This window comes from Opisthocomus hoazin, unplaced genomic scaffold (assembly GCF_030867145.1).
Source record: "Opisthocomus hoazin isolate bOpiHoa1 unplaced genomic scaffold, bOpiHoa1.hap1 HAP1_SCAFFOLD_161, whole genome shotgun sequence".
NCBI classification, from domain to species: domain Eukaryota; kingdom Metazoa; phylum Chordata; class Aves; order Opisthocomiformes; family Opisthocomidae; genus Opisthocomus; species Opisthocomus hoazin.
In genome coordinates, this window is record NW_027449039.1 from 1 (window position 1) to 25438 (window position 25438).

Here is a 25438-nt window from a genome sequence, read left to right on the forward strand (position 1 = left end):
TCCTTTTTCTCCCCCCCTTTTTCTCCCCCCCTTTTTCTCCCCCCCTTTTTCTCCCCCCCTTTTTCTCCCCCCCCCCCCCCGCAGGATGGGCTTCATGAGAAGAACCCGGTGCGTAACTTCTTGGACGACCACCGCGCCGCAGCGGCCCCTTCCAGGATGCCGATCGCAAGGACGGGAAGTCGGCGCCACGTCCGAAACTGGGGGGGCCCCGATTTCGACAAGGTCAAGGCGGGGATGGAGCGCGAGAAGACCTGGCAGGGCCCCGTACGTCCCTTGGGTGGGGCCCCCTGCCTCCTGCCCCTCATTTTTTGGGGGGTTCTGGGGTGTTGGGGACGGGGGTCGAGCCTCCTCTCGCCGCAGGGCCGCCGCTCCAGCCCGAAAGCCGGCGGGCCGCTGGACATGACGCTCTCCATGACGGGCCGGGAACGAGCCGAGTACGTGCGTTGGAAAAAGGAACGGGAGCAGATCGACCGGGAGCGCCTGGCGCGGCACCGCAACCCCACCGGGCAGTGGCGGCGGGAGTGGGACGCCGAGAAATCCGACAGCATGTACGGAATCGGGCCCGGGGGGTGTGGGGGGGCATGACACGAGGGGGGGAATTCATGGCGTCCCCGCTCCCTGTTTAGGTTCAAGGAGGGCTCCGCGGCGGCGCCCGGCTCGGAAGCCGGCGGCGGGGAGGAAACCCGCCGCCCCCCTCCCAAAGCTCCCACTTTCGGGGAGTTCCTCTCCCCGCGGCGCGCCCAGCGGAGGAAGAAGAGCCGGGGCCGCGGCGTGGGGAGCAAGCCCTACAGGTGGGGGGCTTGGGGGGGGCTCCTCTCCGCGCCCCGTTTTCCCCTCGTTTCGCGTCTCAGAGCTGTTGGGATCTGCTTTTTTTTTTTCTGTCCCCCCGCCCCCCCAGCATGCACGATAACCGGTGGGAGGAGAAGGAGCTGCCGGCGCCGAGCGAGGAAGCCGAGAGCCGGAAGGTGAAAGGCCTGGGGGGTGGACGCGGGGGGCGTTCGGCCGCCCCGCCGTGCCCTGATACCCCCCCAAACCCCGCGCCGCAGGCGGAGGAAGCAGCGAGCGGGACCCTCCCGCAGCCCCCCCCTTCCCTGAGCCCCGAGGAGGATGAGGACCAGTGGGAAGACGTCAGCGAGGAGGAGGAAGAGGAGGAAGGCGGCAGCCCGGGGTCGTCGAGCGAGGACGAAGCCCCCCGCAGTGCGTCCCCCAAAGCCCAGCGTCCCCCCAAACTGCGCGGGCCCCCCAGCGCCGCGGCGGCCGCCCCAGAGTGGGGGGCCGGCACCCCCCCCGAGCCCCTTCTCCCCCGTGGAAGGCCACCAGCCCATCTCGGACTGGGGCGAGGAGATGGACCTGGCCTCTCCCCGCAGCAGCCGGGGGGAGGGTCCCCTCTCGGCTCCCACTGTCCCCAAGTCGCGAGGGGCTTCCGGAGAGACTCCAGGTAAAAGTCGGGGGGGCTCTGCCCTAATTAGGGCTTGGGGCGGGGGGGGGGGGTCCACGACACCAAACTGGGGCTGAACCCTTGGGATTTGCGGGGGGCGGGACGCGTAGCCGAAGCAGCAGGACGAGGGAAGGGGCCGAACTGGGGGGACTTGACCATGTCTTTGCCCCCCCCTTCCCAGGCCTGAGCCCTGTGGAGACGGCTGGGCCCCCCCGGGGGGTGCAGAGCCCTTCGGACCCCCCCTGTGGGGAAGCAACGAGGCCGAACACGGAGCGCGAGGCAGCGGCGGGGAGCCCGGCGAAGGACGGGACGCAAGGTGGCGAGGGGAATATGGGGGGGCCGCAGACCACAGGGACCCCTCCCCGCTTCTAACCCCCCCCCCCAAGATGGGGGGGGTTCAGACTCCCGATTTATTCCCATTTCTTTTTTTTTCTCCCCCCTCCCCAGGAGCCGCGGCGGTGGCCCCCGGCACGGTGGAGATCACGGACTTCGCGCGGGTGCGTTTCCGTAAGAATTCGCCTTCTCCGGCCGCCCGCTAACAGGGGGGGGACACTGACCCCCGCGCCCTCCGCGCTCTTCTCTCGTCTGTCTGTCCGTCCTCCCCGCCTCCGCTTGCCGGCTCCGACGCTCCCGCTGCCAGACTGACTCTGCCCGCCAAGAGCTGTCGCGCTTCGCTCCCGCCGTCTCCGCGTTCGGATTCCTCGCGAAAACCCGGGAGCGCGGCGGGCGCTACGCTTGGCTGCGACGTCCGTATGTCCGTCCGTCCGGGATTAAACTCTTCCCTCCCCAAACGAGCCCGAGGGACTGATCTCTCCCGGTAGCCGCGGCGGGGTGGGAGCTCTGGGGTCGGAGAATTGAGGGGGGGGGGGTGGAAATCACCGACACCGCGCTCCCCGGCGCAGAATCGAGCCCCGTGCCCCCTCGCGCCCCACGCCGGCGCTGGCAGGAGCGGGACCCCCCACCCACCCCGAGCTTTTCATTGCTTGGCAGTTGGCCTTCACGTGTCCTCCTCCTCCTCCTCCTTCTTCTCTCCCTCGACAGGACGGCCAAGTGCCCCGACGTCCTCACGCGGCCCCGCTGTCACCCGGGTCTCTCCCGCCGTGACCGCCACAGCTCGCTCGGAACCGTGAGCCGGCGGGGATAACCCCGGGATGGGGGGGGGGGGGCGCGGGAAATACCCTGCCCGCGTCTCCTTGGAGGGGCTGGGGCCTTGCTTTGGGGCTGGGGGGGGGGGTGTCCCCCCAAATCCCGCCCGCGGGGGTGGCGGGTCGAGCCCGGCGTTGGGCGCGTTTAGGAGTGGGGGGGGCACTGAGGGCTCCCCAAAAGGGTTTGGGGGGCTCCGGTTTGGGGGCTCTGGCCGTGTGCCCCCCCTGCCCCCCAGTTCCCAGCAGCCGCCTCAGAGGTTTCTACGCCTGGCAGGGCACTTTGGGGTCCCCTTTTTGCCCCCCCCTCTCTTGCTGCGGGGCCCTCCCCCCCTCCTTGCTGCGGGGCCCCCCCCCCCTCCTTGCTGCTGGGGCCCCCCCCCCCTGCTCCCGGGGCCCCCCCTCTTGCTGCTGAGGGCCCCCCCTGCTCAAGGCCGGTCACAGGGGGTCTCGGTACCGAGCTTTGCCGGGGCTGTGCAGCTCCCCGTGCCTGTTACCTTTTTTTTTTTTTGGGGGGGGGGGGGTGGGTGTGTGTGGTTTCCTGGTGGCCGGCTGCGATCTCCTCCCCCCCCCCTCGTTCCCCCCGCAGGCGAAGCTTTCCCGGCCCCCTGCCCCTCCCAGCCCGCTGCTTCATTTTTTTTCTTTTTGGGGTTATTTTTGGCCTCTGCCAATGAGGTCTTTCCCCCCCCCCACCCCCCCCCGGGCGTTGCTTCCCCTTCGCCGCGATATAAAAGCCCGGCGCTGTCCCCGGGGAGCGCGGCCGCAGCCGGCGAGGACCCAGGTGAGCGGCTGGGGGGGCGCGCGGCGGGCGAGACCCCCTCCCTTCGCCTCCGGAAACGCCCAGCGGCGGCGCGGGGAGAGCCGGCCTTCGCCCAGCCCCCGTCCTTCTGCTCATGGGGGGGGGGGGGGGTCTCCCCGCCCGGAGGTCGCTGCGGCTCCTCTTGGGGCGTTGGGTGACGGTTGGAGAAGCCGCGTCTCCTCCTTCTGCCCCTGGTCCGGGTCGCTCAGCCGTGGCTTCCTCTCCCGCAGGGTTTTTGGGGTTTTTTTGGGCACCGAGAGTTTTGGTTTTTTGTCCCCCGGGGCCTGAGAGCCAAACGAACTCACCCCCCCGCGGCACCCGCCCAGTCGCTGCTGGAGAAGCTGCTGGAGCTGCTGCTCCCCCGGTGTTTCCTCACCCAACTTCTTGCGCCACGCAGCTGAGGGCAGCGTGGTGAGGAAGTGAGGAAATGGCCATTTCCTCGGTGACCGGGGCCTGGTGGGACCACGAAACCGAGCGGTCCGAGGTGCTTGCACCGCACGTTCTCCTTGAGGAACATCAAACCGGGCTGGTCTTGGAGGTGCTCCCTCTCCTCCGTGGGAGGAGAGGACCGTTGGATGGAGGGAGAGGTTGATGATGATGGACGTAAGGAAAAGATATTTGGTAATGAGAGTGGTGAGATGATGATGATGATGATGGTGGTGGGCATAAAAATGTTTTTTGATGAGGGGTGGTGAGATGCTGGAAGAGGTTGCCCGGAGGAGTTGTGGATGCCCCCATCTTCAACGTTAGGTTGGATGGGACTTGGAGGAACGTGATCTCCTAGGAATGTAGAAAGTGGAATCCAGTGGAAAATGTCTAGAGCTAGTGGATGGTGTCCTTGCCCAAGGTGGGAGGTTGGACTGGATGATCTCTGAAGGTCCCTTCCAACCCACACCCTTCTACTACTCTGCACCCAATCTAGTGGAAGATGGCTTTGAGGAACTTGAGCTAGTGGAAGATGTCCTCGCCCATGACAAGGTGTTGGACTTAAATGGTCTTTGAAGGTCCCTTCCATCCCAAACGCTTCTATGTCTCTGTGGACGGGGCTTTGAGGAACCTGAGCTAGTGGAAGATGTCCTTGCCCAGGGCAGGGGCGTTGGACTGGATCATCTTTGAAGGTCCCTTCCAACCCAAACCCTTCTACTGCTCTGTGGACAGGGCTTTGAGGAACCTGAGCTAGTGGAAGACGTCCTTGCCCATGACGAGGCGTTGGACTTGGTCATCTTTGAAGGTCCCAAACCCTTGTGAGATGCTGTGGATGGGGCTTGGAGCAACCTGATTCCGTGGAAGTCCTTGCCCGTGCCGGGGGGTTGGAGTAGATGGTCTCTGAGGTGCCTTCAACTCAAACCGTTCTGTGGTGGTCTAACAGAGTGTGGTTTCTAGGTTGGGAGCTGGTAGAGGATGGACTTCTCGATGCCCAATTATACCTTCAATTACTCCAGCTTGGATGGTGACTACTCCATGTATGATTTTGATGGCTATGAAGTCCCTCACAGCTACCGTGCCATCCTGGCGCTCTACGCCGTCATCTTCCTCCTGGGCGTTTTGGGCAACGGAGCTGTCATCTGGGTGACCGGTTTCGAGCTGCGGCGCACGGTGAACGGCGTCTGGTTCCTCAACCTCTCCATGGCCGACCTCCTCTGCTGCCTGGCCCTGCCCTTCCTGGCCCTGCCGCTGGCCAGTGACCACCACTGGCCGTTGGGTGGCTTCGCCTGCAAGCTGCTGCCCTCCCTCACCATCCTCAACATGTTTGCCAGCGTCCTCCTCCTGATGGTCATCAGCGCCGACCGGTGCGCCTTGGTGATGCGCCCGGTGTGGTGCCAGAACCACCGGACCCTGGGCCTGGCCCGGGGGGCTTGCGCGGCTGCCTGGTTCCTGGCCGCGCTCCTCACCCTCCCCTCCTTCATCTTCCGCACCACCCGTTTCGACGTCTTCTCCGAAAAGACCACCTGTGTCCTGGACTACAAGGCCGTGGGGCATCACCAGCACCTCACCGAGCTCGTCACGGCCGTCACCCGCTTCGTCTGCGGCTTCTTGGTGCCCTTCGTGGTGATCACGGTTTGCTACAGCCTGCTCCTGGCCCGTGTCCACACCAAGGGCTTTACGCGCTCCCAGAAAGCCATCAAGCTCATCTTGGTGGTCATCATCAGCTTCTTCGTGTGCTGGCTGCCCTACCACGTCGTGGGGTTGATCCTGGCCTCCACCCCTCCTCACAGCAAAGCTTTCAAGGGTGCCCAGGAAGCTGACCCCGTCGTGGCCGGCATCGCCTACATCAACAGCTGCATCAACCCCATCATCTACGTCGTGGTGGGCCAGGAGTTCAGGGACAAGTTCCAGCGGTCCTGGAGAGCCGTGCTGCGGGGCGTGCTGAGCGATGACCCCACCAGCACCATCGGGGACAGCAGGATGAAGACCAAGTCCACCGTGGATGACCAAAGCGTCAGCACCACGGTGTGACCAGGAGGCTCTGGAGCTGGGACGTCGCCTGTGTTGCTCGGGGCCACCACCTTCTCCTCCTCTCCTGGAGGGCCCGCTGGACCCCGGCGAGAGAAGAAGATGCCTCCATCGCCCCCATTCCCCACCAGTTGTCCCACGTGGTTGCAAAGTGGGGAAGGTGTGTGTCCATCTCCTCCCAACTTCCTCGGTGGCCTGCTGCCCGCCCGAGGACTTTCTCCTTGCATGCCATCCCACCTTCTCCTGCTTCTCCAGCCCAAGCGTGGACCCTATTTCCAGCTCCTCCCCCCTCTCAGTCCCACATCTCCACCACCCAGCGAGGTCCAAGACGTGGGTGAAGCCACCCCCCTCCATCACCCCACAACCTCCAGTCCACCCCGCTGATGGGGGGCTGGTTGACCTTCGCCATCGCCAATAAAGACCGAAGCTCCCTCAAGCCTTGAGCAAGACCCCGGGCTCCTGGTTCTGCTTTTTGGGTGGCTGTTGGGCAAGATTTTTGCTGTCTCGGCAGATTTCCGACCACGCGGGTGACGCAAGAAGTGCCGCAGCCTGCGTGTCCCCCCCTTGTCCCACCGGAAAGTCCTCAGGGCGGGGGTGGAGAACTCGGCCCCATGGTCTTGCTTCACCACGTGGGGCTGGGAGCTGGTGAGGGGGGGGGTGGCCGAGGTTGGGCTGGTTGTCACCACTCAGGTGCTGCTCAGCCTTGGACAGTTGGGGACAGCGGTGAAGGTTGGGGACAGTGGGGCACCATGGGGATGGATGGAGATGGTTGAGGACAAGGGGGCACAGCAGAGGTGGTTGGGGACAGTTGGGTACCATGGGAGTGGCTGGGGACATTTGGGAACAACAGTGATGCTTGGGGACAGTTGGGGTGGTGGGGACAGTGGGGAACCACGGAGGTGGTTGAGGACAAGGGGACACAGCAGAGATGGCTGGGGACAGTGGGGACAGTTGGGGACAGCAGAAATGGTTGAGGACACTGGGGACAACTGGGGACAGTTGAGGACAGCGGGTACAGCAGAGATGGTTGGGGATGGTTGGGGACAGTTGAGGACATTGGGGACAGTTGGGGCGGTGGGGAGAACTGGGGACAGTGGGGACAATTGGAGAGACTGGGGACAGTTGGGAACAGTGGGGACAGCAGGGCAGGGCAGAGATGCTTGGGGACAGCGGGGCACAGCGCTGCAAGCAGCCCCCGCTCGCCCCGCCCATTTCCCCGCCCCTTCCCTAACCCCGCCCATTTCCCCGCCCCTTCCCTAACCCCGCCCAGCGCCGCCGCTCGGGCGCCCTCTGGCGGCCGCGCTCTGTCCCTCCCGGCGGCGGCGGGGTCCGGCGGGTGAGTGCGGGCCTGGGCCGGGCCTAGGCCGGGCCTGGGCGGTGGGTGCGGGTCGGAGCGGCCCCCCGGGAGGCCGCGGGGCCGGGCCGGGGCTGGCCGCGTCGAGGTCGGGCGGGAAACCGGGGTGTGGCGGGCCTGAGGCGGCGGGTGGGGGGATGTGCCTGGGGAGCCGGGCCTGGTGTGGGGGTCCTGAGGCCGGGGCCGGGGTGGGGGGTTCCGGGGGGCTTGGATGGGGTGGGGGGGTGCCGGGGGGCTGGGATGGGGCACATGGGGGTCTCAGGGGGCTTGGATGGGGTGTGTGAGGGTCCTGTGGGGCTGGGATGGGGCACATGGGGGTCCCAGGGGGCTGGGACAGGGTGCATGGGGGTCGCAGGAGCATTGGATGGGGTGGGGGGGGTCCCAGGGGGCTGGGCTATGGTGTGTGGAGGTCCTATGGGGCTGGGAGGGGGGGAGTGGGGGTCCCGGGGGGCTGGCTTGGGACACATGGGGGTCCTGTGGGGCTGGGCTACGGTGTGTGGGGGTCACAGGGGGCTGGGCTGGGTGTGTGGGGGTCGCAGGGGGGTGGGCTGGGGTATGGGGGGGTCCCAGGGGGTGGGCTGGGGTATGGGGAATTCTTGGGGGGTGGGGTATGGGGTGTCCCATGGGGGTGGGCTGGGTGGGCTGGGGTATGGGGGGTCCCAGGGGGGTGGACTGGGGTACAGGTGGTTCTTGGGGGGTGGGGTTCAGGGGTTCCTAAGGGGGGTGGGCTGGGGTTCAGGGGGTCCCAGGGGGCTGGGCTGGGGTTCAGGGAGTTCTTGGGGGGTGGGGTATGGGGGGTCCCATGGGGCTGGGCTGGGGTGTGGGGGGTCCCGACTGGGGGTAAGGAGGAAGCTGTGGCGGTAGCAGAGCACCTGGCCAGGCCGCAGTGGGGTGACCCCCTGCTCCCCCACCCCCCCAGATCCCCCCTCCCGCCCCGGCTCCGGCGCGATGGCGGCAGAGAAGGGGAGCTGGGACTGGGACTGCCCGGCCGCGCGCCGCCGCCTGGAAGAGCTCCACTTCCGCCAGCGGGACCGCGCCGCTGCCGCCGCCGCCGCCCGCGACTTCTGGGCTTTCTTCGAACGGCTCCGCCGTTTCCAGAGCCGCCGGCCGGACCGCGAGCCGCCCCCTCCCGCGCCGCCCTCCCGCCTCGGCCTGCCGCCCCGCTACGACGCCCGCCACCGCGTCAACCTCGCCGTGCCGGACGCCGCGGCGGAGGGAGCGATCGGCGACGCCGACGCCGCCGTCCCCCGCGAACGCCTCGCCCAGTTCCGCGCCGCGTGGCTCCACTACCTGGACTTCGCCCAGAAGCGGAGCTTCGCCAAGCTGGCCGAGCTCCGGCGCGAGCGCGCCGCGCTCCCCATCGCCCGCTACCGCGACCGCGTCCTGCGCGCCGTGGCGGCCAACCAGGTGGTGGTCATCGCCGGCGACACCGGCTGCGGGAAGTCCACCCAGGTGCCGCAGTTCCTGCTGGAGGCCGGGTACGGGTGCGTGGCCTGCACCCAGCCCCGCCGCATCGCCTGCATCGCGCTGGCCAGGAGGGTGGGCTACGAGAGCCTGCAGCGCTACGGGGACCAGGTGGGCTCCACCCCGGGGGGGGGTCCGGGGCGGACTGGGGGCTGCTGGGGGCGGACTGGGGGCTGCTGGGGGCTGGCTGGGGGCTGCTGGGGGCTGCTGGGGGGTGCTGGGAGGTGCTGGGAGCTGCTGGGCAATGTTGGGAGATGCTGGGGGTGCTGGGCGCTGCTGGGAGGTGCTGGGAGCTGCTGGGGGCAGACTGGGAGCTGCTGGACGCTGCTGGGGGCTGGCTGGGGGCTGCTGGGGGGTGCTGGGAGGTGCTGGGAGCTGCTGGGCGATGTTGGGAGATGCTGGGGGTGCTGGGCACTGCTGGGAGATGCTGGGGGATGCTGGGAGCTGGCTGGGAGATGCTGGGAGCTGCTGGAGGTGCTGGGTGCTGCTGGGGGCAGACTGGGAGCTGCTGGACGCTGCTGGGGGCTGGCTGGGGGTGCTGGGCGCTGCTGGGAGGTGCTGGGAGCTGCTGGGGGCAGACTGGGAGCTGCTGGACGCTGCTGGGGGCTGGCGGGGGGCTGCTGGGGGTGGACGGGGGGCTGGGGGTGCCGGGTGCCGGGGTGCGGCGCAGCGGGGCGCGTGGCGGTGCTGGGTGTTGGAGCGCTGGGAGGGGCGGTGGCAGCGCAGAATGAGATCGATAGCGACACAAACCGACAGCACCCGACGATGGAGGTTCATGAGAACGAGTAACGCGTGGTGAGACGCGACGGTGACGAGTGGGATCGGGGCAAGGGCTCCGAGGGCCTCGGGTGCAGCCGCCCCGCGAGGCCACGCCGGCCGGCCGTGTCCCCGCGCGCCGCGGCGGCCGGGTGGATCGTGAAATAACCGTGAGGAGTCGTAAAAACCCAGCAGTCATAAACGAGTACGAATAATAGAGTTGAAAGAAGAATAAGTACTGAAATGAACAATAACCAAATAGTAAAACTAAATAATAAACAAGGAATAATACATAATGAAGATTAACAAACCAATAATCACAAATAACCATTTAAATAATAGTAGGCAAAAAGTAAAATTAAAAAATGAATAATACATCAGTAAGGAAGGTTAATAATAAGCTGATAGTAATGAATAGTGAAGTTTAAATAATAGCAAACAAATAATGAAATAATATGCAAATAATAGTAAGAAGTAATAAATGGTAGTGAATAATGAAGTTTAAATAATAATAAACAATAAAATATAATAAATGAGGAGTAATAATAGATAAGAAGGAGTAATAAAATCTAATGATAAATAGTAAAAAATAATATAATAATAAATGAGTAATAATAGATAAGAAGGAATAATAAAATCTAATGGTAAATATTAAAAAATAATAGTAAAATATAATAATAAATGAGCAGTAATAATAGAGAAGAATGAATAATGAAATCTAATGATAAACAAATAATAAAAAATAATAATAAAATATAATAAATGAGTAATAATAGAGAAGAATGAATAATAAAATCTAACGATAAACAAATAATAAAAACCAATAAAATATAATAATGAGGAGTAATAATAGAGAAGAATGAATAATAAAATCTAACGATAAACAAGAAATAATAAAAATTAATAAAGAAGTAATAAATAATGAGGAGTAATAATAGAGAGGAAGGAATAATAAAATCTAATGATAAATAATAAAAAATAAAAATAAATAATAATAAAGAAGTAATAAATAATGAGGAGTAATAATAGAGAAGAAGGAATAATAAAACCTAACAATAAACAAATAATAAAAAAATATAATAATGAATGAGGACTAATAACAGAGAAGAATGAATAAAAAATCTTAATGATAAACAGTAATAAAAAATAATCATAAAGAAGTAGTAAATAATGAGTAATAATAGAGAGGAATACTAAAACCTAATAATGAATAATGGGAAACGGCACCAACAGCAAGCAGCCAAGAGCGGCGCGCAGCACGGCGCGGGCGGCGGGCGCCTCGGCGCTGGGCGTCCCCGTGGGCTCCTTCGCGGAGAGAGGACCCGGAGGCGTCGCCGCCGCCCGTTTTCCTCGCTTTTACCCCATTTTATCCCATTTTATTCCTCCCCCCCCCCCGGGCCCTCCCCGCCGCAGGTGGGCTACCAGATCCGCTTCGAGAGCACGCGGGCGCCCGCCACCCGGCTGCTCTTCCTGACGGAGGGGCTGCTGCTGCGGCAGGCGCAGCGCGACCCGGCGCTGCCCGCCTACCGCGTCCTCGTGGCCGACGAGGTCCACGAGCGGCACCTGCACGGCGACTTCCTCCTGGGCGTCCTGCGCCGCCTGCTCCCCGCCCGCCCCGACCTGAAGCTGCTCCTGATGTCGGCCACCATCAACATCCCGCTCTTCGCCGGCTATTTCGGGGGGGCCCCGGTGCTGCAGGTGCCCGGCAGGAGCTTCCCCATCTCGGTGAGGACCTGGGGGGGATTTCTGGGGCGCCCGACGGGGATTCGGCGGCTCTGTTCTCCTCTCCTCTCCTCAAGGCTGCGCTGGATCCAGCGAGCCCTGGCCAGGCTGGAGAGTTGGGCGCAGAGGAACCCGATGGAGTTCAACCAGGGCGAGTCCAGTGCTGGGCTCCCCAGTTCCAGAGAGATGAGGAGCTACTGGAGAGAGTCCAGTGCTGGGCTCCCCAGTTCAAGAAAGATGAGGAGCTACTGGAGAGAGCCCACTGCTGGGCTCCCCAGTTCAAGAAAGATGAGGAGCTACTGGGGAGAGTCCAGTGCTGGGCTCCCCAGCTCAAGAAAGATGAGGAGCTACTGGAGAGAGCCCAGTGCTGGGCTCCCCAGTTCAAGAAAGATGAGGAGCTATTGGAGAGAGTCCAGCGCAGGGCTGCGAGGATGAGGAGGGGACTGGAGCATCTCTCCTACGAGGAGAGGCTGAGGGAGCTGGGCTTGTTCAGCCTGGAGAAGAGAAGGCTGAGAGGGGACCTTAGAAATGCCGATCAATATCTGTGGGGGGGGGTCAGGAGGACGGGGCCAGACTCTTCCCAGTGGTGCCCAGCGACAGGACAAGGGGCAACGGGCACAAACTGGAGCAGAGGAAGCTCCAGCTGAACCCGAGGAAGAACTTCTTCCCACTGAGGGTGCCGGAGCCCTGGCCCAGGCTGCCCAGGGAGGCTGTGGAGTCTCCTTCTCTGGAGATATTCCAGCCCCCCTGGCCGCGGTGCTGTGCAGCCTGCTCTGGGTGACCCTGCTTGGGCAGGGGGCTGGGCTGGGGGACCCCAGAGGTCCCCTCCAACCCCACCGTGCTGTGATCCTGTGATTCCCGCAGGTCATCTACCAACCGATCCCGACGGAAGAGCCGCCGGCGGCCGGCAGAGCGGGGAAAGCGGAGCGCCTGGATCCCCTCCCGTACCTGCGGGTGCTGCAGGCCATCGACCACCGGTACCCACCGGAGGAGCGCGGCGACCTCCTGGTCTTCCTCAGCGGCGTGGCCGAGATCGGCGCCGTGCTGGAGGCGGCGCAGGCGTACGCTGAGCGCACGCAGCGCTGGATCATCCTGCCCTTGCACAGCACCCTCTCCGTGGCCGAGCAGGACAAGGTGAGCTGGGGGGGGGGGATCGGAGAAACCCGGCGCTCGGCCCCGATGGCGGCGGAAACGATGGGCGCGACCTCTGTTCGCCGGCTTCCCTCGCTGGTGCCGACTGGCTGAAGGGCAGAGCTCGCAGAATCCCAGAATCCCAGCATGGTGGGGGTTGGCAGGGACCTCTGGGGTCCCCCAGCCCAACCCCCTGCCCAAGCAGGGTCACCCAGAGCAGGCTGCACAGCACCGCGGCCAGGCGGGGCTGGAATATCTCCAGAGAAGGAGACTCCACAGCCTCCCTGGGCAGCCTGGACCAGGGCTCCGGCACCCTCAGAGGGAAGAAGTTCTTCCTCGGGTTCAGCTGCAGCTTCCTCTGCTCCAGTTTGTGCCCGTTGCCCCTTGTGCTGTCGCTGGGCACCACTGGAAAGAGTCTGGCCCCATCCTCCTGACCCCCACCCTGCAGATATTGATCGGCATTTCTAAGGTCCCCTCTCAGCCTTCTCTTCTCCAGGCTGAACAAGCCCAGCTCCCTCAGCCTCTCCTCGTAGCAGAGATGCTCCAGTCCCCTCACCTCACCCTCAGAGGGTCGTCATCAGGGGCGCGGAGTCTGGTTGCACGTCTGTAACTGGTGGTGTCCCCCAGGGCTCAGTACTGGGCCCAGTCTTGTTTAACTTCTTCACCAACAACCTGGATGAAGATTCAGAGCGTACCCTCGGCCAGTTTGCTGATGACACCAAACTGGGAGGTGTGGTGGATACACCAGTAACACTGCGCTGGATCCAGCGAGTCCTGGCCAGGCTGGAGAGTCGGGCAGAGAGGAACCTGATGAGGTTCAGCCAGGGCAAGGGCAGGGTGCTGCCCCTGGGGAGGAACAACCCCAGGCACCAGGACAGGCTGGGGGGGACCTGCTGGAGAGCAGCTCTGCGGAGAGGGACTGGGAGTGCTGGGGGACGACAGGGTGACCCTGAGCCAGCAGCGTGCCCTGGGTGCCAGGAAGGCCAATGGGATCCTGGGGTGCATGAGGAGGAGTGTGGGCAGCAGGGCGAGGGAGGTTCTCCTGCCCCTCTGCTCTGCCCTGGGGAGGCCCCATCTGCAGTGCTGTGTCCAGTGTTGGGCTCCCCAGTTCAAGAACGATGAGGAGCTACTGGAGAGAGTCCAGTTCTGGGCTTCCCAGTTCAAGAACGATGAGGAGCTACTGGAGAGAGTCCAGTTCTGGGCTCCCCAGTTCAAGAAAGATGAGGAGCTACTGGGGAGAGCCCAGTTCCAACCCCGACCATGCTGGGATTCTGTGATTCTTTCACCTTGCTCAGGTCTTCGACGTCCCCCCTCCCGGCGTCCGTAAGTGCATCCTCGCCACCAACTTCGCCGAGACCTCGGTGACCATCGACGGCGTGCGCTTCGTCGTGGATTCCGGTACGGATGCTCCCGGCGCCCGCCTCTCCGCCGGCTGAGGAAGCTTCTCCCTCCCACCCTGAACTTCTCCGTCCCACCCTGAGCTTCTCCCTCCCACCCTGAGTTTCTCCCTCTCACCCTGAGCTTCTCCCTCCCACCCTGAGCTTCTCCCTCGCACCCTGAGCTTCTCCCTCCCACCCTGAGCTTCTCCCTCGCACCCTGAGCTTCTCCCTCGCACCCTGAGCTTCTCCCTCGCACCCTGAGCTTCTCCGTCGCACCCTGAGCTTCTCCCTCCCACTCTGAGCTTCTCCGTCCCACCCTGAGCTTCTCCCTCCCACCCTGAGCTTCTCCCTCTCACCCTGAGCTTCTCCTTCCCACCCTGAGCTTCTCCGTCGCACCCTGAGCTTCTCCGTCCCACCCTGAGCTTCTCCTTCCCACCCTGAGCTTCTCCTTCCCACCCTGAGCTTCTCCGTCCCACCCTGAGCTTCTCCCTCTCACCCTGAGCTTCTCCTTCCCACCCTGAGCTTCTCCCTCCCACCCTGAGCTTCTCCGTCGCACCCTGAGCTTCTCCGTCCCACCCTGAGCTTCTCCCTCCCACCCTGAGCTTCTCCCTCCCACCTGAGCTTCTGCTGCTCTCCAGGGAAGGTGAAGGAGATGAGCTACGACCCTCAGGGCAAGCTGCAGCGGCTTCAGGAGTTTTGGATCAGCCAGGCCAGCGCCGAGCAGCGGAAGGGACGCGCCGGCAGGACCGGTCCCGGCGTCTGCTACCGGCTCTACGCCGAATCCGACTACGCCGCCTTCTCGCCGTACCCGGTGCCGGAGATCCGGCGGGTGGCCCTGCACGCGCTGGTGCTCCAGGTGAGGTCGGGGATCCCCTCTGCTCGCTGCGGGTTTCGATCTGGGGAGGTTCTCGGGGCGGGGGGGGGGGAAATCCAGCTGAGCCAAGCGCGGGGTGCGACAGCGCTTGGGGTGGGGGCTTTGTAAATCTCCGGGCTCCTTCTACTCCTGCTTTTCTCTCAGTTGAAGAGCATGGGGCTGGGCGATCCCCGGACCTTCCCCTTCCTGGAGCCCCCTCCCTCGTCCAGCCTGGAGACGGCCGTGGGGTACCTGAAGGAGCAGGGAGCCCTGGACGACGCCGAGGACCTGACGCCCGTCGGGAACCTGCTGGCCCAGCTGCCGGTGGACGTGGTGATCGGTGAGGGATTCGGGGGGGCTCCCCGCCTCGCAGCGGGGAGCGACGGCGCGAGGGGTCGGGGGTCTCCGCTGCCGTCGCTGCCCGCCCGTGCCTTCGCCCCGCAGGCAAGGTGCTGGTCCTGGGCGCCTTGTTCGGGCTGGCCGAGCCCACCCTGACCGTGGCGGCCGCGCTGAGCGTGCCGTCGCCCTTCCTGCGGTCCGCTCACCCCGACCCCGACCGCGCCGCGGCCCGGCGGCCCCTCGAGAGCCCCCACGGAGACCCCCTGACGCTGCTCGGCATCTTCAACGAGTGGGTCCAGGTGGGATTCGCTGCCGGAGGAGGGGAGGCGAGCCGCACTCGGGGCGCGGGGTGACCCGGGCCGGGTTCGGGGTGGAAGGACGACGCGTCCCTGCCCCGGGGGGCTGAGCCGTGCCGTCGCGGCGCAGGTGAAATCGGGGCGGAGCGGCAGCTCGCGGAAATGGTGCCGGCGACGAGGTTTGGAGGAACATCGGCTTTACGAGGCGGCCAACCTGCGGCGACAGTTTCAGGTAGGGACGGGATCCGACCCCGGTCCCGGAACGGTGTCGCGGCTCCGGAGAGGAGCTGAATTTGCCCCCGCTGAATTTGCCCCCGCTGAACTTGCCCCCACTGAACTTCCCCCCACTGAATTTGCCCCCAACCTTCCCATCTCCCGGCCGCGGGGGCTCAGCAGCCGTCTCTCCCACCGCCCCAGGAGCTTCTCCAAGACCACCAGCTGCTGGAAGAAGCCCCCGACCAGCCCAGCGACAGCTACAGCCGGCAGAGCCGACACCGGGAACGCCGCGAGCTGCACCGGCTGTGGCGTTGCCACGCGGAGACGGAAGGTCGGAAGCGCAAGGTGCTGCGGCTGCAGGACGGAGCGGACGCGTCCTCCGGCGAGGAGGATGATGGCAGCGCTCGTGGGAAAGGGGAGCGCGACATCGATATCCAGGTGATCCTTTCCTTCCCGTCTTGTCTCCCGGGATCACAGAATCCCAGAATCCCAGCACGGTGGGGTTGGCAGGGACCTCTGGGGTCACCCAGCCCAGCCCCCTGCCCAAGCAGGGTCACCCAGAGCAGGGGGCACAGCACCGCGGCCAGGGGGGCTGGAATATCTCCAGAGAAGGAGACTCCACAGCCTCCCTGGGCAGCCTGTTCCAGGGCTCCGGCACCCTCAGAGGAAGAAGTTCTTCCTCGGGTTCAGCTGGAGCTTCCTCTGCCCCAGTTTGTGCCCGTTGCCCCTTGTCCTGTCGCTGGGCACCACTGCAAAGAGTCTGGCCCCGTCCTCCTGACACCCATCCTCAAGATATTTAGAAGGTCCCCTCTCTTCTCCAGGCTGAACAAGCCCAGCTCCCTCAGCCTCTCCTCGTAGCAGAGATGCTCCAGTCCCCTCCTCATCCTCGCAGCCCTGCGCTGGACTCTCTCCAGTAGCTCCTCATCGTTCTTGAACTGGGGAGCCCAGCACTGGACTCTCTCCAGTAGCTCCTCATCTTTCTTGAACTGGGGAGCCCAGCACTGGACTCTCTCCAGTAGCTCCTCATCTTTCTTGAACTGGGGAGCCCAGAACTGGACTCTCTCCAGTAGCTCCTCATCTTTTTTGAACTGGGGAGCCCAGCACTGGACACAGGACTCCAGATGGGGCCTCCCCAGGGCAGGGCAGAGGGGCAGGAGAACCTCCCTCGCCCTGCTGCCAACACTCCTCCTCATGCACCCCAGGATCCCGTTGCCCTTCTTGGCACCCAGGGCACGCTGCTGGCTCATGGTCACCCTGTCGTCCCCCAGCACTCCCAGTCCCTCTCCGCAGAGCTGCTCCCAGCAGGTCTCCCCCAGCCTGTCCTGGTGCCTGGGGTTGTTCCTCCCCAGGGGCAGGACCCTGCCCTTGCCCTGGTTGAACCTCATCAGGTTCCTCTCTGCCCAACTCTGCAGCCTGGCCAGGGCTCACTGGATCCAGCACAGTGTTACTGGTGTATCCACCCCTCCTCCCAGTTCTGGGCCATCAGCAAACTGGCCGAGGGTACGCTCTGAGTCCTCATCCAGGTCACTGATGAAGAAGTTAAACAAGGCTGGGCCCAGTACTGAGCCCTGGGGGACACCACTAGTTACAGACGTCCAACCAGACCCAGCGCCGCCGATGACGACCCTCTGAGCTCTGCCCTTCAGCCAGTTCTCCATCCACCTCCCTGGATGCGGGGTCCGGCCGCCCGGACCCCTGACGCCCTCTCCTCTCTCTCTGCAGGACGTCAAGTTCAAGCTGCGGCACAACGTGGAGGAGCTGCAGGCCGCATCCTGCTCGGCGCTGTCCTCCTCGCAGCTCACCCTGCTCAAGCTGGTGCTGTGCCGGGGGCTTTACCCGCAGCTGGCCGTGCCCGACCCGCTCAACAGCGGCCGCAAGGACTCCGATCAGGTCCGCGTCCTCCCCCCGCCCCCCAACTTGGGGGGGGGTTCCCCCTAACCCCTCGCTCTCCCTCCACGCTCCGTTTCCTCTCGCCGCAGATTTTCCACACCAAAGACAAGCAGGGCGTCGTGCTTCATCCCACCTGCGTCTTCACCGCCAGCCCGGAGCTGCTCCACGCCAAGGAGGGGCCGGAGCGCGGCGGGACCAAAGGTGGGACAACCCCGATCCCCGAGGAACGGGCTCCGTCCCGCGCCGGTGTTTCCCCACCGGGTGAAAACACCGCCGGCCTCGGGGCTTGGGGATGGGGCAGGGGTTTGGGGTCCGGCTGAAGGTGCCCCGTCTCGGCCCCGCAGACCCCAAGGAGGGGCTGAGCCGCCACCACCAGCTCCTCGCCTTCGTCTCGCTGCTGGAGACCAACAAGCCCTACCTGGTGAACTGCCTCCGGGTGCCGGCCCTACCGGTGAGCTCTTCGCTCCCCTCCTCTTCCTCTCCATGCCCTCCACTAGCCTTCGCCACCCGCATCACAGTCGCGTTTGGCTCCTCCAGGCTCTCCTGCTCTTCTCCCCATCACGGTCGTGTTTGGCTCTTCCAGGCTCTCCTGCTCTTCTCCCCATCACAGTCACGTTTTGCTCTCCCAGGCTCTCCTGCTCTTCTCCCCATCACAGTCACGTTTGGCTCCTCCAGGTTCTCCTGCTCTTCTCCCCATCACCATCACGTTTTGCTCTTCCATGGTCATGTTTTGCTCTCCCAGGCTCTCCTGCTCTTCTCCCCATCACGGTCATGTTTGGCTCCTCCAGGCTCTCCTGCTCTTCTCCCCATCACGGTCACGTTTGGCTCCTCCAGGCTCTCCTGCTTTTCTCCCCATCACGGTCACGCTTTGCTCCTCCAGGCTCTTCTGCTTTTCTCCCCGTCACGGTCACGTTTTGCTCCTCCAGGCTCTCCTGCTCTTCTCCCGCTCGCTGGACACCAGCGCGGACTGCGCCCGGCTGGTCGCGGACGGCTGGCTGGAGCTCACCGTCCCCAACGCGGACGCCGCCCTCCGCCTCCTCGCCACGGCCCTGCAGCTTCGCTCTGCCTGGGAAAAGCTCCTCCACCAGCTGCTGGAAGGTCGGGGCGAGGAGCCGGGCCGCCGGCCGAGCCCCCGGGACGTATCCGCGCTCACCCGGGGGCTGCTGGACTTCCTCAAGATGGAGGTGACGTGGCCACCACCGCGGCGCGGGGCTGTTTTTTGGGTTTTGTCCCATCTCCGGCGCCTCGCGTCGCGTCGGGGGACGCGGGGAGCCCCCGCAGCCGCCCCGCCGCCATCCCCGCGTCCTCCCGCAGGTGTCGTACGGGCTCCGCCAGCTCACCGGGCTGGAGAAGCAGAACCTCTACGTCGGTCCCCAGACCGTGGCCGCGGCTCCCCGGCTCCCGGGGCTCTTCCAGGGGTTGGAGATGAAGCCGGACGAGGTGAAAGGCGGCCACAGGGTGACCGATTTCCTCACCTACAACTGCCTGGCCGTGAGTCCGCGCGTCTCCCGCCCCGCTGTGCCCGCAGCCCCCCCGCCGCCGAGTCCCAGCGTCACCTTCGTGTCCCGCAGACGGACACGGACCTCTACGCCGACTGCCTGCGGACCTTCTGGACGTGTCCCCGCTGCGACCTCCACATGCCCTTCACCCCCCTGGAGCGAATGTGTCACGAGAGCGCGTGCCAGCCCGCCGAGGGTGAGTGTCCCCGCGACGAGGGACCGTCGGGGACGATCGGGGACAACCGGCCTGGTTTTCCGTAGGGGGAAGCCGAGCGGCGTCTCCGCTGCGTGAGCCGGGCTGCGTTGACGCCGGCTTTCGGCGGGGCGCGTTTTGGGGGTGCAATGGGGAGGGGGAAAGTCAGCATGGAGTCACCAAGGGGAGATCACGCCTGACCGATCTGAGAGCTTCTACGATGGCGTGACTGGCTGGGTAGATGACGGGAGAGCCGTGGATGGTGTCTACCTCGACTTCAGCAAGGCTTGGACATGGTCTCCCGTCACATCCTCCTAGGGAAGCTCAGGAGGTGTGGGCTGGACGAGTGGTTGGTGAGGTGGAAGGAGAACTGGCTGAATGGCAGAACTCAGGAGGTTGTCATCAGCGGCGCTGAGTCTAGGTGGAGGCCGGTAACTAGTGGTGTCCCTCAGGGGTCAACTTGTTCAACAACTTGTTCAACTTCTTCATCAATGACCTGGATGAAGAGTTAGAGCGTACCCTCAGCAAGTTTGCTGATGACACCAAACTGGGAGGAGTGGTGGATACACCAGTAACACTGTGCTGGATCCAGCGAGCCCTGGATAGGGTGGAGAGTTGGGCGCAGAGGAACCTGATGAGGTTCAACAAGGGCAAGGGCAGGGACCTGCCCCTGGGGAGGAACAACCCCAGGCACCAGGACAGGCTGGGGGAGACCTGCTGGGAGCAGCTCTGCGGAGAGGGACTGGGAGTGCTGGGGGACGACAGGGTGACCCTGAGCCAGCAGCGTGCCCTGGGTGCCCAGAAGGGCAACGGGATCCTGGGGTGCATGAGGAGGAGTGTGGGCAGCAGGGCGAGGGAGGTTCTCCTCCCCCTCTGCTCTGCCCTGGGGAGGCCCCATCTGCAGTGCTGTGTCCAGTGGTGGGCTCCCCAGTTCAAGAAAGATGAGGAGCTACTGGAGAGAGTTCAGTGCAGGGCTGCGAGGATGAGGAGGGGACTGGAGCATCTCTGCTCCGAGGAGAGGCTGAGGGAGCTGGGCTTGTTCAGCCTGGAGAAGAGAAGGCTGAGAGGGGACCTTAGAAATGCCGATCAATATCTGTGGGGGGGGGTCAGGAGGACGGGGCCAGACTCTTCCCAGTGGTGCCCAGTGACAGGACAAGGGGCAACGGGCACAAACTGGAGCAGAGGAAGCTCCAGCTGAACCCGAGGAAGAACTTCTTCCCTCTGAGGGTGACGGAGCCCTGGCCCAGGCTGCCCAGGGAGGCTGTGGAGTCTCCTTCTCTGGGGATATTCCAGCCCCCCTGGACACGGTGCTGTGCAGCCTGCTCTGGGTGACCCTGCTTGGGCAGGGGGCTGGGCTGGGGGACCCCAGAGGTCCCCTCCAGCCCCAACCACGCTGTGAAAGAAGCAGCTCCTCCGTGGCGTTGGTTTCTCTCCAGTCGCCGTTTTTCTCCCCGTTTTCTCGCAGCCCCCCCGGAAGAGGCGACCGAAAGCGCGTCCATGACCTCGGCCCTCCGCAGACCCTACCGCTGCGACGTCTGCCGGCAGGATTTGACCCTCACCCCCACCGAGATCCTGCGGCACAGGAAGCAGCACCGGTGACCTGGGGCTCGCCGGGGACCCCCGGAACGGGGGCACAGCCCCCCGCACGCCGCTCTCGGGTGAGTCTGCCCGCGTCCCAGGAGGGACCTGGGGGTTTGGGGGGTATTCCGGTGGCTCGTCATCAGATGGGGGAGGGGAAAACCTCATCTCGGCTCTTCTTTCTTGAAGAAAATACAGAAACAAAGAGACTTTTGGACAATGTCGGCGCTGGGCCGGAGCGTTGGGCTGGAGGGTGGGGGGCCGGTGCCCGGGTCGGTGCCCGGTTCGGTGCCCAGTTCGGTGCCCGGGTCGGTGCCCGGTTCGGTGCCCGGTTCAGTGCCCGGTTCGGTGCCCACCACCCCCTGCTGCAGCCGGGCCGGGGGGGGACGGTTGTGGGGTCTCGGGGTGGTCTCGTGGCCCTCCCACCCTGGCGCCGTCCCTTCCCGCATCCCCTGGAGAAGCATCCGAGCGGCCGTGCCAACACCGTACCACCCCCAGACCTCATAAACCCCCCCCCAAACTAACAGCAAAGCCAGCGGAGCGTCCCGTCGCGGGAAGACCCCGCCGCGACGCCACCTCATGCGTCGTGGCTTACTTTTGGTTTATTTTTGGGCTGAAACACCTGGAAAAAAAGGAAATCTGGAGCGGCGAGAGGGTCTCGGCAGCCGTCTCGCGTTGAAGGCGCGTTAATTGTCAGCCCGTGCGCTGCGTTGGGCTCAGGCAGGGTGATTAGCGGGGCCCCCTCTAATTAAAAAGGTGTTTTTAGCTCTGGGGCGTGATGCGTTTTATTCACCGGGGGGGGGGGGAATACGATGAATTAGCCTGGGTTAAGCGGCCGCTCCGAGAGCAAAGTTTCCTGGGGTTGGGCGTTTTTCCGAAGCGGAACTGACCGTCGCCGGGCTCGGCGTACGTCGCTGGCCCCAAAACCGGCGCTGGAGGGGAAAAGGAAAAAGGCGAGGGGTGCTGAGGGCCTCCTCGTCCCCTGTGTTTGCTTTTTATAAATTGATTTTCTTCCTTTTTCTTTTTTCAAATTGAGTTTCTTCCTTTTTTTCAAGTCGATTTTCTTCCTTTTTTTTCAAATTTATTTTCTTCCTTTTTTTTTTCCAAATTGATTTTCTTCCTTTTTTTTTCCAAATTGATTTCCTTCCTTTTTTTTTTCCAAAATGATTTTCTTCCTTTTTTTTTCCTTCAAATTGATTTTCTTCCCCCTTTTTATTTTCTTCTTTTTCCTTTCTCCTCCCGGCTCGTGCCCGTCGCGACTCGCTGTTTGCCCTCCCCTTCTCGTCGTGGTTTATCTGCGTTTAATTACCGCTGGTAACTCCCGCCCGGCGCGGCGCTTGCAGGAATTAATTAAGCGGGCGATTTGCCGAGCGGATTATCGGGTTTGGGAGCAGGGAGCCGGATCCGAGCCCTTACCCCGGGCCGGTCCCTCCGCTTTCGGGGTGCGGGGAGAGCCGCGTCCCCCCAATTTCGCGGCGGGGGGGATGCTGCTGACGAGTCCCCGTTGCTACGGCGACCGGGCGGGATGGGAGATGCTCCCGCCATGGCAACGGGCGTCGGATGGGTTTGGCTTTGCGGGAGCCCCCCCCGATTCTTTGCCCTCCCCGTTAGGTTGAGCGACGGAGGGCGGATTAATTGAATTTGCTAACGAGAGCCGCGAATTCCGAGTCTCGACACGAGAGAAGCGCTGGGTTTTGGTGACGTCCTCCAGACTTCGCCACGTCCCAGAGCTGCCCGAGCTTCCGGCTTCAGGTGAGGAAGTTATTTAACAGCAGAAAAACTTTGGCTTTTTCGAAAAAGAAAATAGCTGCTGGAGTTGCAAGGCTCGTTAATGTCAATTAGCGTGACAGCGATGGCTGGGGGAGCTTGGATTTTCGGATGGGGTGGGTGGAGGCGGGGTCCCCTCCGAGGCCGCGTCACCGCCGCGGCGGGTGCTCCCCGTCCGGGGCCGGGAACGGCGTTTCACGAGGATTTTGGGGGGAAAATCCTAATTTTTTTCCGTGTTTCTGGAGAGAGCTGGACGGAGAGCAAGCTGCTGATCGGCAGTTTCACCTCTGGAGCCTCCACCACCACCAATAATGCCGCAACCCCCTCCTGGTGCCCCCAAATTTCCTTTCTCCCCCTTTTTTATTTTGCTTTTTGATGATGGAAGGCGTTTTCCCGGCTGGATAAAGGCGTTTTCCGGAGCTCGCTGGCCCCGGGGGGAGGAGTTTCCCCTCGCTGTCGGTTCCTCGCCCTCACCCCGTGCTCCGTCCTCGGGCTGGAGAAATCCGTCGGTGAAATTCCCCCCAAGAAAACCTTTTCCTCTGTTTATTTTTCACCACGCCTGGCATTAAAAGACCCCCCCTGGGCCGCAGGTGATGATTCCCCGCATCTCGTGGCAGCCCGTTCCGGTGGCTAATTACCCTGCTGGCTAATTACCTGCGCGTTTCCTCTCCGGGCGGACGTCCTGAGCGTCGAATCCCACCGGCCGGCCCTCGTGCGTCGCCTTCCCTGGAGGAGATCGAGCCCCCCCCGTATCGAGACGGCCGATCCTTCGGGAGCCGGCAAGCACCCGTCCGTCTCCCACAGCCCCGTTAATTAGCGGCGGAAGAGCCTTGACGAGCTCGAAGGGAATAAAAGGAAAATCGCGGGCTGAGTGCTCCCGTGGAAAGCTGAACCCTGAAATGAAAAGAAAAATAAATATAATAATAACGAACAAGCAGAGGAGATTTTTTCCTCTGCGAGCGCAGGTTTCTTCCCAGCGACGGTGAGCGGAGAGGGTTTTATTTTTTTAATTTAATTGCGGTTCGGGCAATTACCCAGCCGCGCTCTTCAGCCCTGGTGAACGACCTCGTTTGTTCGTCGCTATTTTTTATTATTATTATTATTATTATTATTATTATTATTATTATTATTTTGCTGGAGGTTGAGGCAAGCGCCGTAGCCCCTAATTGAGACCGACCGTGCGGTGTTGGGGAATAATTAAGTTAATTGTTCGCGAGGTCGGGTGGGAAGGGCGGGGGACGGCTCTTACGGATGAGTTCGGAGCGGGTGGGAGGATGCGGGAGCTTGTCCCCACATGGCGATGCTCCCCGGTGCAGCCCAGCGAACCCCGTCCCATCCTGCTCCTCCCTCGAGGCGGTTTTGGGGCTCTGGAGCGTCCGATTTATCCGCAGGGATCCGGCTCCTCTTCGCCAGCCTGAAAATCCAGAGCCGGCGGCCGGATTTGTCGGCAGAAATCCATCTTTTCCTCATCTCCACCCCCAAAATCCACAGATTTCCACGCAGGACGTCACGCCGCTGCCCTTGAGGCTGTGCGGGCCGGGGAAGTCCGTCGTTAACAGCTGTATAATTAATCACCACCCAGCGAGGGGTGGAAATGCTGACTCAGCGCCCATGGAGATCGATGGCTGGACCAGAAGCCTGGCGCGGCTGCGATGTGCGTCAGCCTCGGGTGAAATATTGATCCCAAGATGATTAAAAAACTCTCCTCCAGCTGAACTTGGCCAGTTTTGTGCTGGTAATGAAATGGAAGCAGGGTTTTTATATATATATATATTTTATTTTTTTTTAAACTGAGATCTAAATAATTTCCAGGAGAAAAGGGGTCTAAGCCACTTGCTCATGGAAAATGCTCTCGAGAGGAAACTTCTCTGCTTCTTCCAGGCTCTTACGTGATGTTTGATGATCTGAGGTGTGAAATGTGGATATAAGGGGAGGATGGGAGGGCAAATAAATGCCATGTCGGTCCCAGGACTGCCCGACATCGCTGCCGTGGCACGGGGGGGGGTCCCAAGCCCTCCCCAGACCGAGCCGGACCCAGGAACCTCCCTGTTCCCACCGCCCCGCTTCGCCATTCCCAAATCTGCTGCTTCATTTCCCCGGCCCAACGGTTTCCAAGGGTTTTTTTTGTTGCTGTTAATGTATAAGATACTAATAAAAAAATTGAATTAAATTACTGGCCAGTGCCGCTTCTTGAGGGACCTTCTGGGTTGGGGCCCCATAGCCCCCCATAACTTCCCAAATCCCCCCCCCAATAACCCCCAGCCCCCCAAAACAACCCCCAGCCCCCCAAATTCCCCCACCAAATCCCCAACCCACCCCCCCCGAAATCCCGTATCCCCCCAAAACTCCCCATATCCCCCCCAGAACAACCCCCATACCCCCCCAAACAACCCCAAGCCCCCCAAAAACTCCCCAAATCCCCCCCCCCCAGAGAACCTCCAGGTGCTTTCTCCTCTCCTGGGTGCGTCCCGACCCTTTTCAGGGAATAAATCACCCCGCGCTGGCTTCTTTGCGCTGAGTTTTTCCGGCTGCGAGCGTCCTCAGCCAGAGACAATTCAAGTGCGTAATTAATGCCGCTGATGAATAACGAAGCAAGTCCGACGTCGCGTGATGGTCGGGGACTGCCCGTGGGAGACGAAGGCTGCTCAGGGCAGTGACCACCTCGCGGTCCCCGGCTGCTCGTCCTGGAAGGAAAAAAATGCTCGGGAGAGGCTGAGCTTGCCGGAAAAACCCATCGCGGGGCAAAGAACTCCGGGAATATTTCCCCTGTGAGGAGGGACACGGCAAGCTCCCGCGAAGAGAAACGGTAGTGACCTCCCGGGGAGCCGCGCCGCGCTCTCATCACCTTCGGCGTCCGTCCTCGGCGCGCTGCGGACGAGGACGGGGAGACGCGGGGCGTCGCGCGCGTTCGGCCGGATCCGGCACCCGGAGACGCGGATTCCGACGGATGCGCCCGGTGAACTTTTTTTTCCCTTTTCTTCTCCACCATTTTCCTTCCCTCCCTCCTTATCTAACCTCCTCTTCTTCCTTAACGGTCTTTTAAATACTTCATAGCACATTTAACGACCCGTTTAGCTTAAACGCCGCTGATATTTTCGTCGGATGATGAAGGGGCTTTCACCTCTGGAGATCAAGGGCTGGAAACGCAGGACGTTTTTCCTTCGCCGT

The 25438-nt window shown here is 62.7% G+C and overlaps 3 protein-coding genes and 1 long non-coding RNA gene across 5 annotated transcripts; 3 read left to right on the plus strand and 1 right to left on the minus strand.

Moving 5' to 3' along the window:
- Positions 1–84: 84 nt before the first annotated feature.
- CCDC9 (coiled-coil domain containing 9) lies at positions 85–4773 on the plus strand (the record flags this gene model as incomplete). Its single annotated transcript, XM_075412482.1, is given in 11 exon segments — positions 85–129; positions 132–173; positions 175–264; positions 361–548; positions 627–791; positions 899–965; positions 1047–1438; positions 1620–1754; positions 1886–1935; positions 2480–2564; positions 3315–4773. Coding segments are annotated over 11 exon segments (1482 nt in total), but the record flags the coding sequence as incomplete, so codon positions are not given.
- LOC104329916 (C5a anaphylatoxin chemotactic receptor 1-like) lies at positions 3258–6282 on the plus strand. Its single transcript, XM_075412481.1, has 2 exons — positions 3258–3361; positions 4763–6282. The coding sequence occupies exon 2, from the start codon at positions 4781–4783 to the stop codon at positions 5834–5836; it is 1056 nt and encodes a 351-aa protein (XP_075268596.1). The 5' UTR covers positions 3258–3361; positions 4763–4780; the 3' UTR covers positions 5837–6282.
- Positions 6283–7142: 860 nt separating this feature from the next.
- DHX34 (DExH-box helicase 34) lies at positions 7143–20583 on the plus strand. 2 transcript variants are annotated; one of them, XM_075412476.1, is made up of 17 exons: positions 7143–7169; positions 8107–8762; positions 10821–11132; positions 11994–12263; positions 13556–13658; positions 14278–14495; positions 14658–14832; positions 14937–15130; positions 15258–15359; positions 15545–15781; positions 17066–17233; positions 17323–17434; positions 17578–17684; positions 18160–18417; positions 18548–18724; positions 18805–18928; positions 20391–20583. In XM_075412476.1, the coding sequence occupies exons 2-17, from the start codon at positions 8136–8138 to the stop codon at positions 20522–20524; spliced, it is 3318 nt and encodes a 1105-aa protein (XP_075268591.1). In that variant the 5' UTR covers positions 7143–7169; positions 8107–8135; the 3' UTR covers positions 20525–20583. The 2 variants fall into 2 exon arrangements, with proteins under 2 accessions (XP_075268591.1, XP_075268590.1); XM_075412475.1 differs by lacking the exon at positions 20391–20583 and adding an exon at positions 19244–19756.
- Positions 20584–23102: 2519 nt separating this feature from the next.
- On the minus strand, positions 23103–24938 carry LOC142360278 (uncharacterized). Its single transcript, XR_012762936.1, has 3 exons — positions 24707–24938; positions 23520–24002; positions 23103–23164 (listed from the first exon to the last, which is right to left on the minus strand). It is a non-coding gene; the product is annotated as an uncharacterized LOC142360278 (long non-coding RNA).
- Between the last annotated feature and the right edge of the window lie 500 nt (positions 24939–25438).